This window comes from Triticum aestivum, chromosome 1A (assembly GCF_018294505.1).
Source record: "Triticum aestivum cultivar Chinese Spring chromosome 1A, IWGSC CS RefSeq v2.1, whole genome shotgun sequence".
Classification (NCBI taxonomy): Eukaryota; Viridiplantae; Streptophyta; class Magnoliopsida; order Poales; family Poaceae; genus Triticum; species Triticum aestivum.
In genome coordinates, this window is record NC_057794.1 from 584,500,048 (window position 1) to 584,513,944 (window position 13,897).

The following is a 13,897-nucleotide window of genomic DNA, read 5'->3' on the forward strand; positions in this document are numbered from 1 at the left end:
GAGAGGTGGTGGTGACGGCGAGGGAGCCGCAGCCCAACCCCTTTATACATAGAAGATATACTCCATCAATCGAAGATATATCGTTTATGTATATATCTCCAGGATATATAAAAGATATAGATAGAAGATATACTCCATCAATTGAAGATATATCTTTTATGTATATATCTTGAGGATATATAAAAAATATACATAGAAGATATACTTCATCAATCAAAAATATACACAACATTAATCGAAGAAATCCCCCGCAACCCCACCACAGTGGAATGAGCCGCCCCCTTCCAACTTGACATGTGTTGGCCCCACAGCGAGAGCACTTGTATTGCTGCTAAACAAAACAATTGGTATGGGGACAGTAACAACCTCTCCTGGAAGAAAAATCTTGTATTAATGCGCAATATTCAGGAGATATACAAAAAAGATATGCTCCATTAATGGATAAAATCTCGCGCAGTCCATCGAGAGCCAGTGAGACAACCCGCCCACTCCACCCGGACGTGCATATATATGTGAGGCGTTGGCCAACCCTAGCCGATACAAACAGATCACATCTGCTCCACGCGCACCGCCCCTGTCATTCCCTTTGCTGCTGCTACCGCCGCCGACTCCATTCCGTTCACCGCGTACATGGTTGACGGGAGGACACGCCTCAGAAACCCCGCCTCTCTGTATCCTGTACGGGAGGGGGGCGATTAGGCTTTTGGGGATCGGTTACACGACTGCTCGCCTCCGATCGACTACTTCCTCTACTTCTGCGTCGTCTTCATCATCACCATGTCCAGCGACGCCGAACATGCCGCCGGCGAGAAGCTCGAAGCCGAGAAGAAGGCCACCGAGGATGCCGCCGCCTCTGCCGGGGCTACTAGAGGGTATAACTCGTTTGTCCTGTTTCTATTGATTTCTGTTTTAATCATGCTAGCGTTACACGCAGATGCATGATCGAATAACATCATGTGTTTGTTTCTGTCAGTGCCATGCTAGTAATTTTTCATGGACTAATTTAGTCGAAAAACTGCCCTATTTGCTCGGCAAAGACAGGGAGTATATCTTGCTCGTGTAGATATACATGAACAAGATATGCTCCATCAATCGAAGATATACACAATATTAATCGAAGATATGTATATATATGAAGAAAGATACATATTGCATTAATCGGTGAAATCTTTTTTTGAATGTTGGTAGTCGGCCTACCAAATTCATTGATCAGAGGAAAAAACGAGCTACAAGGAAGCCCAGCGGGCAAAGCACCTGAGGGAGATGCAAAAGGGGAAAAGAAAAAAGGCGAAGCCCGGAGCAAGGCTAGCCCGCTGCACGCACCACCCCCGGCTCCAAGCACACGTGTCCGGCCGCTGCACAGAAACAAACGGCGGAGGAAACACAAGGGACAAAGACGAGAGAGGTGGTGGTGACGGCGAGGCCGACGGAGGCCGGAGGGAGGCGCCTACAAAAAGGGCAACGCACCACCACCACCATCATTTCCCTCTCTCGCTTCAGCTCAGGTCGTATGCCTGCAGCCGCGGCCCGCCTGTTCCCCTTGGACTAATCAATCCAGTGATCCCCGCCCGCGGTTGTGGTCCGTCCGTCCGTCGGGCCTGCCTTCGGTTGGTTGGTTGGTCCGGGCGCCGGTCCCTCCCTCCCCCGCCCCTCCTCCTCCTCCTCCTCGTCGTCGTCGCCTAGTGGAGGTGGAGCCAGTCAGCCACCTGCTCCTCCCTCGTCGCCTTCCTCCCCTCCCCTCCCCTTCCCCCAGAAGACCCGAGCCCGGCCGCCGGCGGCGCCAGAGGTCGCTTTCCCCCCGCGCCCCACCCCACGGATCACCACCACCGGTCAGTCACTCCCCCTCCCCCTCTCCTCCCCTCCCTGCTCTCGGCTCCAGTTTGGATTTTGATTGGGGGCCGCTCCGCTCTGTTCCACGAGCCGGAGGGGCTCTGCTCTGCTCTTCTTGTTTCTGCCGGCCTGCCTCTGTTCTCTTGTCTTTCGCCGGCCGGCCGGGGATATACTGCTCCGTAAAGTCGCCCCAATTTGATTTTGTTCCGCCCGGCCCGGGGTAAAATACTGCTTCATTGATACGCCCACCTCCAAGAATATACTTCTTCTGCTCCTATCTCCAATTTGATTTTGGCTTTGATTTGATTTTCTTGGGACGAATTCGTCAAGCTTTCCGAAACCAATCTCCTCGTCTTCGTCTTGAACGCCGAAACAGAGGATTCTTGGAGCAACAACACCAGGAATCGTTCGTGCCGCGCCTTGTCTTTCCGTCCTTCTAGAAGCTCCACCAGAAAATTCTTCCCCGGGTCAACGAGCCACCAGAACCTCACAGTCCCCGCGTCCACTGTCGAATGTCGCTCCGATTCGCGCTCCCACCATCCCCATGGTCGGAGCACACACGGCATGCTACGGCACTGCTACCAGTACTACCATATTCCCTCCTCTCCTCTGCTGCTCCCGTTCTTCCAGGCGGCGGCGGCAGCTTTGGATCAGTTTCCACGGCCACCCACCCACCCACCCACCTCCACCGGCCCGTTCCTGCTCCGGCGAGCTCGTCGACACCTGGAGCAAACACATTCTTATCCCGGGCATCATCTGGCCATGTTTGCGCAGTTCGTGCGTCGATTTGCTTCCCTTTTCGGGGCTGTTACTAGGTCAGTTAGTCAGGTCGCGTCGCATTTACTTCCCTCTTTCGCCGCTCGCCCATTCCTGTCCAGTCCGTTTCGCCCATGTCTCTCTTCCTTTCTTTCTTTGTTCTTCGCTGGCGAGCTCTGTTTTTCTCTGTCGGTCGGCGCCGAGGTCCATCCCTACCTGAAGAGAATCGATAGGCATTTCTTTTTTGTTTCGTAGGATTCCACTGTATGTATGGATGGACGGATGCATGGATGATTCGTCGAATATTTCACCAAAAAAGAAACGTTTCTATATGAATGCTAGCACTATTGTCTAGAGACGTGCATAGAACAATTGCTCTAGGGATGGACACTACTATTACTTTCCCATTCTGTCCACTCACCGATGCTAGAACGGTAGGCTCACTGCTTTTAGCACAAAAAAAAAAAGAATCATACTGTGTATATCTGGGAGGGTTCTGCTTCTTCTTCTCTTGTCAAATTGTCAATGGCGTTGTGGCTGTTTCTTTTCTCTTAGTAGTTTGTATCGCCAGATGCTGCTTCCTGAATCAGCCAGCGTGGAGGATTTTATATTTTCCTCTGTTATGAAATAGCCATGAAAAGTTCCTGCAAAAATGCCGATGACGGTGTGCTGTTTCTTTCTCTTATTGATTACTGAAGGGGACGGTTTCCAAGATTATCCGGGAGGGCATTTAGTTCCTAGCACAATGCCAGTGAAGCGGAGTTAAGCTAGGCAACCTGCTTGGCTGGCGTGGCGTCTTATGTCAGTATATGCTTTAGCTTTGCTACATAGATTGTCTTTATGTTGCAATCCTTGGGTTTGTTAGTGGTATCTCTGCTGCAAAAGGCGGGCATCGATGCCCCTCCCTTTGCTGGGATTCTGATCTGCTATTTCATTTCATTAGTAAACGCTGCGTCGGAAAGTAAAATCTCAGGCTTGTCGATGTTTCCACACATGGCATGCAAAGTGGCCATGGTTTTCCATGGTTGCTAGTCAGCTTTCTTTGGTAGGTATACTGTGGGGAATACTGGTGTTCTGGTTTATCTCGGTCTCCCCGGCCGACCACTTTTCGTATCCGCCATTCGTGCGTGCAATCTTGTGGTGTTCGTTGGAAGAAGATTACTGCGTTTTAGTCGGATATTCACATTCTGTCGGTGATAAAGTTTGAAGTTCTTCAAGAATGTCTTAACATTCTGATGCCTCTCTCTTTAGACTGCACTGTCGGTTCTTGGTTTCCAGCTCAGTCAGTGGTTACAGACTGCAAAATCTTTTGACGCCGTTCTCTTTGAATTCACTGCCACTTAATTTGAATTTGCAATGCAGCAATGCCTTCAGCTCTTCTCCTATAACTGGCCTCACAGATTTGCTTGCTCACTCACACACATTTCCTCTGTTTTGTCCTTCAGAACAGGTGATAGAGCCAGGATTCTGCCAGCACAAATGACGATCTGTAGCTGCGAGGAGACCATCAATGAGTTCGAGATGTTGACGCGCGATGCTGGGCGCGTGCAGCAGGATACGCTGAAAAGGATCCTTGAGGCGAATGCCGATGCTGAATACCTGAGGCAGTTTGGCCTCGACGGGAGGACTGATGCCCAGAGCTACAAATCTTGCATCCCGCTGTGCGTGCACAGCGACGTTGAACCTTTCATCCAGAGGGTTGTTGATGGTGATAGCGCACCAGTGCTCACCGGGAAGCCCATCACCTCCCTCTCCCTCAGGTACTCATTGCCTTCGAATGTAGTTGTCTTGCTGTTCTGTGGAAGTAGATGTTTATAACCTGTTTGCTGTTGTTTTATGCAGTTCTGGTACGACGCAGGGGAAGCCTAAGTTCCTGCCATTTAATGATGAATTGCTTGAGAACACACTTCAAATATTCCGTACTTCATACGCATTCAGAAACCGGTAAGGATCTCCATTTTGTTACCATGCTCAAGTACAACTGCTGCTTTTGCTTCATAAACTTGTGTTGTTTATACATTACTTTAACTCGTGTGATTAGAATGTAGTAGCCTGGGTTCTTAATTTCTTCAATGCATCACAAAGTTTTGGAATGATATTATTTTTTGTCATTACAGTGAATACCCTATCGGCGAAGGAAAGGCCTTGCAATTTGTTTATGGTAGCAAGCAATCCTTGACGCCTGGTGGCATCCTTGCTACAACTGCAACAACAAACCTGTACCGGAGTCAGCGCTACAAGGAAGGGATGAAGGATATCCAGTCTCAGGGCTGCAGCCCCGACGAAGTCATCTTTGGCCCTGACTTCAACCAATCCTTGTACTGTCACTTGCTCTGTGGGTTGATATATTCGGACGAGGTCCATTTTGTGTTCTCGACGTTTGCTCACAGCCTAGTGCATGCATTTCAAACATTGGAGGAGATCTGGGAAGACCTCTGTGCTGATATAAGAGACGGTGTTCTTTCAGAAAGAATCACAGTACCATCAATTCGCGGGGCTGTTTCAAAGATTCTGAAGCCCAACCCCGAGCTTGCTGACTCGATCCACAACAAGTGTGCGGGCTTGAGCAACTGGTATGGTGTGATCCCGGCACTGTGGCCCAAGGCAAAGTACGTGTATGGCATCATGACAGGGTCCATGGAGCCGTATCTGAAGAAGCTGCGGCATTATGCTGGGCATTTGCCGCTGATCGGTGCTGACTACGGCGCGTCCGAAGGATGGGTTGGCTCTAACATTGACCCCACGGTACCGCCTGAGCAGGTGACGTATGCTGTTCTGCCGCAGACTGGTTATTTTGAGTTCATTCCTTTGGAGAAGCCAACAGGGGAGGAGACGGAGAACAGTGCAGCTATTCATTACATCGAGTCCGAGCCGGTTGGCTTAACTGAAGTTGAGGTTGGCAAAATCTATGAAGTTGTGCTCACTACCTTTGCAGGTACATTCCTTCTCTTGGCTATTTGTTCGGAAACTTATATTAATGTTCTGGATTTTCATCATGTGTTCTCCTTTTGCGCTTGTCACCTGAGTCAGATATCTTATCTTCTAACGATTATTAGAAGCACCGAATCTAGTGGTTCTTGTGGTGCGTAGTTTTCAGTGTAAATTCAGACTTGTTAGCCATGTCCCTACAAATTTCAAACACAGTTGCTCTGTATGCATCAAGGTTGTGTATTAAGCACGTGGGCAAGTAACTATCACAAACGTTTCTTGTCCACTCATTGCTGCATTCATTAGGGGTAGCATCAAACAGCATAAGCCAGCCAGTGCGTCCTAATCTTGGTCTATATCAGCTTTATACCAGACTCAACAATCACATCGCGTCATTAATTAATTCAGCTAGTACATATCTGTCAAGAGCAACTTTGGACATTCCTTGCTCAGGAAATAGTGAAGTTTAGGTGTAAAATTTTGATCCTCTTCTCTTACAGCAGATGATTTAATTGTTGCAGAAAGCAAACCATGATCTCTGAGTACTATTTAGTCTATTTACAGTCCCTTCTCTGCTCTGTTGCTGTAGGCCTATATCGCTACAGACTAGGAGACGTGGTGAAGATAGCGCGCTTCCACAACTCGACGCCGGAGCTCCAGTTCATCTGCCGCAGGAGCCTGGTGCTGAGCATCAACATCGACAAGAACACCGAGAAGGACCTGCAGCTGGCCGTCGAGGAGGCGGCGAAGCTTCTGGAAGGGGAGAAGCTGGAGATCGTGGACTTCACGAGCTACGTGGAGAAGTCGAGCGACCCGGGCCGGTACGTGATCTTCTGGGAGCTGAGCTCTGAGGCCACAGACGATGTTCTGAGCGGGTGCGCCAACGCGCTGGACCTGGCATTCCTCGACGCGGGCTACATGGGGTCGAGGAAGATCAAGACCATTGGCCCGCTCGAGCTCCGGGTCCTGAGGAAGGGCACATTCAGGGAGATCCTACTCCATTTCCTGACCCTAGGAGGCGCGGTGAGCCAGTTCAAGACGCCCCGGTTCGTGAGCCCGGGCAACGGCAAGGTGCTGCAGATCCTGAACCGGAACGTGACCAAGAGCTACTTCAGCACCGCGTATGGGCTATGACAGAAGCAAGAATAATTGCCTGCTGCTAGATTTAGCAGGGGCGTGTAATTACCTTTCTTTTTCTTTTTTTGCTGGTACCTTTTAGTAGTCTCCTCAAGAAGGAACCGTTTGTTTTAGTCTGTTGGAATAATGTTTTCTTCTTTCTTTCTTATATGATCAATCTGGTGCTGGGGCTAGAATCCTTGTAAATTGTCAGTCTGCATGCAGTTGTAGCGAAATGTATGAAATGAGGAGAAAGAAAGAAAGAAAGAAAGAAAGAAAGAAAGAAAGCTAGTGTTAATTTGCATGACTTGTAATGCTGTGAACAGAAGTGCGTACACACCCAAAGTGAATCCAGCAATAATATGTTTCCAGATCTAGTCATATACTGTTTGTGAACATCCTCCTGAAACACTCAGTCTAGTTCTTCTCTTGTCTGCCCCAGACATGTAATCCTACAGGAACCATCTCATTCAACATTGAACTGTACAAGAGGGCTAACCTGGAGAAACCATTTCATTCATCATTGAGTTCTACTAGAGAGCTACCGCGCGCTTCGCCGTGCCATTATTCATTCATGAGACCAACTCTTTTTTCTCTAGCAGTCGGTTGTTTCATTTGGTTTTATCTATGTTGGCTTGGATTTTAATTATGTTATGCTGGTGTTTCTTTCATTCGTATATCGCGTTGGGCTGCTGTTGGAAACTGTATTTATTCTAAGAGAAGAGTGGAGCTGTTCGATGCGTGGTTGTGGTGTTCTTACATGTTTCGGCGTCGGTGTCAGCCGATGATGGTTAGTGAGCCCCCTTGGGAGCTCTTATTCCACGCTCAAACCATAAAATTGTTGCTATAACGCTCGCATGGCCCGGCTATCGTATTCGCAATATTCCCTGCTGGCTCAGTTCGGCTTGCTCCTCTGCTCGCTTGACTAGATCAAAGAAATCCGGCTATCGTATGTTTTATTTGAAAAAGTTCATTAAATAAAGAGATGTTCATGGAATTTAAAAAAAACTTGGATTTTAAGAAATATTGCGAATTTTAAAAATGAATTTTAATAAATTCCAGGAATTATTTTTTTGTAAATTTCAAACAATGTTCATGAATTTGAAAAAAGTTGACAGATTTAAAAATATTTACACACTATAAAAGTGCACATGAATTTTCTAAATATTCATGAACTAAAAAGTGTCCATGAATTTAAAATTGTTTGAGGATTTTAAAGAATATTCATGTTTTTTAAATGTAAAAAGGTAAAATAAAAAAAGAAGGAAAAAACACACATAAGAAGATAAAAGCAAAAAAGGAAATAAAAACTATTGAAAATAGTAGAAAAAGACCGAAAATCAAGAAAAACAAAAAATTAGGAAATACCTTGTCAAAACCGACCGGCCCATCTATACCAATATAAAAAAACCCAAAGGGGCAGATCCAACTGATCTCGGCCATCGAACTAAGTCAATCCAACGATCTAGACTGCTCCAATGGCGAGCGTTAAACGTGTTTAACGTGCAATTAATATCATACCAAATATTGCACCAATCACATGATTAACACACAAATAATTGCATTCCTAATATCTACGTGTAATTAATATATTACCTAAATATTAACGTGTGTTGCACATGCGCCTCTACTAGTTACAGCTAGATGTACATTATTTTTAACCAATGGTACACATCCTCACAGACGGGTCCATATAAACCCTTACACCTTGATGGACGAGGAGGCTCCAAATCTATGAAGCTTATTCATGAATTAAGTGTGAAAAAAATAAAAAATAAATATAAAGAGAAGAAAAAACAGAAAATAAAAAATATTAAAATATTAAAAGCTGTAAAAATGGAAAAAGGAAGATTTTTGACCCGAAACTATAGAAATTTCTTTTGATATTTTTTAAAAATACAAATAAATGTGTTATGTGCAAAAAGAAGGGAAGGGAAATAAATATACAACAATAGGCCCGACTAAATGTCTAGGCGAATCGACCAGCATGAGGACAAAAAAGGAAGATAGAAAATCAGACAATACATTCTCAAAATAAAAAAAAACCTGTATGTTCCATTATGGTTAGGCGTGCGTTACTCCGAACTAGCGACACATACACTTATATGGGGGGTCCATAACAACCCCTACGACGCACCATGATGCTCAAAATATAGAGAGGTTAGTATCTTAGAAGATCTGGACTTTGTATCCAAATTTATATGTAGAAGTGGTTTGAGCTAAACAGTAAAATAAGCCATGCCACACGGAGCACTTGGTCTCAGGCTTAGGATCATCTAAAGATGGTTGCGATGTTGCTCATAGAAAAAGATAGAAACACCAGCACTGATTGAAAAATGGACAAGGATTCAGGACAAACTAAATAATCTGTGAGTGACCTATACATATGGCAATAGGAAATAAAGGTGGTGAATCATCTTCCTTACTTGCCTATCAACGGTAGCACACACACACTAGATGATCCTTGGGCCGTCATGTTGACCTCCCCCGGTCTCCTCCTCTTACAAGCTACTCCCCCCCCCCCCCCCCCCCTATGATACGTTGTAATGTATCAATATGTTTAGTTGCACTTTTTCCTGTTATATAATGAATGAACTAGTCATTATTTTGAGGACTAACTTATTGTTTGTCGCCATAAAGCCTTTTTTGCAATGTTTACGCTTTCGGGATTTTCTCAAAAAACATGGAAAAAATCAGGAAGAAATTTCAAGGAAGATAATAAAACCTCGCCATAGGGTAACCGGGGAGGCACACAAGGGGTGCGCGGACCCCTCCTAAGGTTCCAACCGCCCTTTGGTCACAACCCTTCTATATATAAGTTAGGCCTGCCCTAATTTCTTTCACATATTATTTTGTCGCCACTGCCCAAGATGTTTGTGGAACACAAGAGAAGAGTTTCTACATTGCTTCTCCAACACCCTGCTACAGGGGGAATTCACCATTGTTCTTGATGAAGATCATCTCTGAGTTACTATGCGATGAGTTGTGAGTAGTACACCTCTGGGACTACATGCTTATGGTAGTAGCTATGTAGCAGTTTCTCATATTGTGCTACATGTCTGCAGATCATATGCACAATCTATCATTATGATCATCTATGTAAATTTTTATGGTGGATGTTTTGCTATGTGATTATTAACATCATTATTCTGTTGTTATCATGGTTGTAAGATTATTTATATATGTATGTCAGATCTTTGTTCAATTAGTCCATCTTTGGCAAGTTTGGATGCAGGAAAATATTGGGAATAGTGTGCATTAGATGTTGTATATCACAATTTGTGAAGTGTTGTTAGTGATAAAAAAGGAATAAGAAATGTTCTGACGGGTTTGCGACACTTAGTACAAAAAGGGGGTTGCACGTCTATACAACTCATGATGTGCATGGTAGGTGGAATATATTCTCAATGGTATGCCATCATGCTCTATGCAATGCTATATAGCCACTAAATTCTTAGGTGTTGCGAGTGTTTGGGGCACTTAAATTCAGTATTAGCCAATTCATACAATTGATTTTTATAGTTTGGATTTGCATACATACCACCTATATGACTTTACCACAGCCATGTATATGAGTATTTGTAATTATTTGGTTTGATCAATTCAAATTCATATACTTTTATGTGCCACTATGTTGATGGTACTGTTGGAAATATGCCCTAGAGGCAATAATAAAAGCATTATTATTATATTTCCTTGTTCATGATAATTGTCTTTATTCATGCTATAATTGTGTTATCCGGAAATCGTAATACATGTGTGAATAATAGACACCAACATGTCCCTAGTAAGCCTCTAGTTGACTAGCTCGTTGATCAACAGATAGTCATGGTTTCCTAACTATGGACATTGGATGTCATTGATAACGAGATCACATCATTGGGAGAATGATGTGATGGACAAGACCCAATCCTAAACATAGCATAAGATCGTATAGTTCGTTTGCTAGAGTTTTCCAATGTCAAGTATCTTTTCCTTAGACCATGAGATCGTGTAACTCCCGGATACCGTAGGAGTGCTTTGGGTGTACCAAACGTCACAACGTAACTGGGTGACTATAAAGGTATACTACGGGTATCTCCGAAAGTGTCTGTTGGGTTGACACGGATCAAGACTGGGATTTGTCACTTCGTGTGACGGAGAGGTATCACTGGGCCCACTCGGTAATGCATCATCATTATGAGCTCAAAGCAACCAAGTGTCTGGTCACGGGATCATGCATTACGGTACGAGTAAAGTGACTTGCCGGTAACGAGATTGAACGAGGTATTGGGATACCGACGATCGAATCTCGGGCAAGTAACATACCGATTGACAAAGGGAATTGTATACGGGGTTGCTTGAATCCTCGACATCGTGGTTCATCCGATGAGATCATCGAGGAGCATGTGGGAGCCAACATGGGTATCCAGATCCCGCTGTTGGTTATTGACTGGAGAGCGATCTCGGTCATGTCTACATGTCTCCCGAACCCGTAGGGTCTACACACTTAAGGTTCGGTGACGCTAGGGTTGTAGGGATATGTATATGCAGTAACCCGAATGTTGCTCGGAGTCCCGGATGAGGTCTCAGACGTCACGAGGAGTTTCGGAATGGTCCGGAGGTAAAGAATTATATATAGGAAGTGCTATTTCGGCCATCGAGACAAGTTTCGGGGTCATCGGTATTGTACCGGGACCACCGGAAGGGTCCCGGGGGTCCACCAGGTGGGGCCACCTGCCCCGGGGGGCCACATGGGCTGTAGGGGTGTGCGCCTTGGCCTACATGGGCCAAGGGCACCAGCCCCAAGAGGCCCATGCGCCTAGGGTTTAAGAAGGGAAGAGTCCCAAAAGGGGAAGGCACCTCCTAGGTGCCTTGGGGAGGAGGGAGTTCTCCCTTGGCCGCCGCCCCCTAAGAGATTGGATCTCCTAGGGCTGCCCCCCCTTGGCCCCCCTATATATAGTGGGGAGATGGAGGACCTCTCACCCCACGCCTTTGGTGCCTCCCTCTCCCTCTCCAACACATCCTCCTCCTCCATAGTGCTTGGCGAAGCCCTGTCGGAGTACTGCAGCTCCACCACCACCACGCCGTCCTGCTGCTGCTGGAGCCATCTTCCTCAACCTCTCCTTCCTCCTTGCTGGATCAAGAAGAAGGAGACGTCACGCTGACCGTACATGTGTTGAACGCGGAGGTGCCGTCCGTTCGGCGCTAGGATCTCTGGTGATTTGGATCACGTCGAGTACGCCTTCCTCATCCCCGTTCTTTGAACGCTTCCGCGCGTGATCTACAAAGGTATGTAGATGCAATCCGATCACTCGTTGCTAGATGAACTCATAGATGGATCTTGGTGAAACCGTAGGAATTTTTTTTGTTTTCTGCAACGTTCTCCAACAGTGGCATCATGAGCTAGGTCTATGTGTAGTTCTCTTGTACGAGTAGAACACAAATTTGTTGTGGGCATTGATGTTGTCAACTTTCTTGCCGCTACTAGTCTTATCTTGCTTCAGCGGTATTGTGGGATGAAGCGGCCCGGACCAACCTTACACGTACGCTTACGTGAGACCGGTTCCACCGACTAACATGCACAAGTTGCATAAGGTGGCTGGCAGGTGTCTGTCTCTCCCACTTTAGTTGGAGAAGATTCAATGAAAAGGGTCCTTATGAAGGGTAAATAGAAGTTGACAAATCACGTTGTGGCTTTCACGTAGGTAAGAAAACGTTCTTGCTAGAACCCTATTTCATCCACGTAAAACTTGCAACAACAATTAGAGGACGTCTAACTTGTTTTTGCAGCAAGTGCTTTGTGATATGATATGGCCAAAGTTGTGATGAATGATGAATGATATATATGTGATGTATGAGATGTTCATGCTATTGTAATAGGAATCACGACTTGCATGTCGATGAGTATGACAACCGGCAAGAGCCATAGGAGTTGTCTTTATTTTTTTGTATGACCTGCGTGTCATTGAGAAACGCCATGTAAATTACTTTACTTTATTGCTAAACGTGTTAGCCGTAGTAGTAGAAGTAATAGTTGGCGAGCAACTTCATGGAGACACGATGATGGAGATCATGATGATGGAGATCATGGTGTCAAGCCGGTGACAAGATGATCATGGAGCCCCAAGATGGAGATCAAAGGAGCTATGTGATATTGGCCATATCATGTCACTATTATTATTTGATTGCATGTGATGTTTATCATGTTTTGTATCTTGTTTACTTAGAACGACGGTAGTAAATAAGATGATCCCTCATAATAATTTCAAGAAAGTGTTTCCCCTAATTGTGCACCGTTGCGACAGTACGTTGTTTCGAAGCACCACGTGATGATCGGGTGTTAGATTCTAACGTTCACATACAATAGGTGTAAGACAGATTTACACATGCAAACACTTAGGTTGACTTGACGAGCCTAGCATGTACAGACATGGCCTCGGAACACAAAAGACTGAAAGGTCGAGCATGAGTCGTATAGAAGATACGATCAATATGAAGATGTTCACCGATGTTGACTAGTCCGTCTCACGTGATGATCGGACACGGCCCAGTCAACTCGGATCATGTTATACTTAGATGACTGGAGGGATGTCTATCTAAGTGGGAGTTCATTGAATAATTTGATTAGATGAACTTAATTATCATGAACTTAGTCTAAAATCTTTACAATATGTCTTGTAGATCAAATGGCCAACGTAGTCCTCAAGTTCAACGCGTTCCTAGAGAAAACCAAGCTGAAAGACGATGGCAGCAACTACACGGACTGGGTCCGGAACCTGAGGATCATCCTCATAGCTGCCAAGAAAGATTATGTTCTACAAGCACCGCTAGGTGAAGCACCCGTCCCACAGAACCAAGACGTTATGAACGCTTGGCAGACACGTGTTGATGATTACTCCCTCGTTCAGTGCGGCATGCTTTACAGCTTAGAGCCGGGACTCCAAAAGCGTTTTGAGAGACATGGAGCATATGAGATGTTCGAAGAGCTGAAAATGGTTTTTCAAGCTCATGCCCAGGTCAAGAGATATGAAGTCTCCGACAAATTCTTCAGCTGTAAGATGGAGGAAAACAGTTCTGTCAGTGAGCACATACTCACTATGTCTGGGTTACATAACCGCTTGATTCAGCTGGGAGTTAATCTCCCGGATGACGCGGTTATTGACAGAATCCTCCAGTCGCTTCCACCGAGCTACAAGAGCTTTGTGATGAACTTCAATATGCAGGGGATGGAAAAGACCATTCCCGAATTATTTGCAATGCTGAAATCAGCAGAGGTAGAAGTTAA

At 45.5% G+C, this 13,897-nt stretch overlaps 1 protein-coding gene across 5 annotated transcripts; it reads left to right on the forward strand.

The window, feature by feature from the left end:
• Positions 1 to 558: 558 nt before the first annotated feature.
• LOC123069945 (jasmonoyl--L-amino acid synthetase GH3.5) lies at positions 559 to 6,934 on the forward strand. Of its 5 annotated transcripts, none has more exons than XM_044492936.1 (5): positions 559 to 872; positions 4,032 to 4,346; positions 4,429 to 4,530; positions 4,704 to 5,521; positions 6,104 to 6,934. In XM_044492936.1, the coding sequence occupies exons 1-5, from the start codon at positions 778 to 780 to the stop codon at positions 6,646 to 6,648; spliced, it is 1,875 nt and encodes a 624-aa protein (XP_044348871.1). In that variant the 5' UTR covers positions 559 to 777; the 3' UTR covers positions 6,649 to 6,934. The 5 variants fall into 5 exon arrangements, with proteins under 5 accessions (XP_044348871.1, XP_044348880.1, XP_044348897.1 ...); XM_044492945.1 differs by having other exon boundaries at positions 4,037 to 4,346; XM_044492962.1 differs by lacking the exon at positions 559 to 872 and adding an exon at positions 1,369 to 1,829 and having other exon boundaries at positions 4,037 to 4,346.
• The last annotated feature ends 6,963 nt before the right edge of the window (positions 6,935 to 13,897 follow it).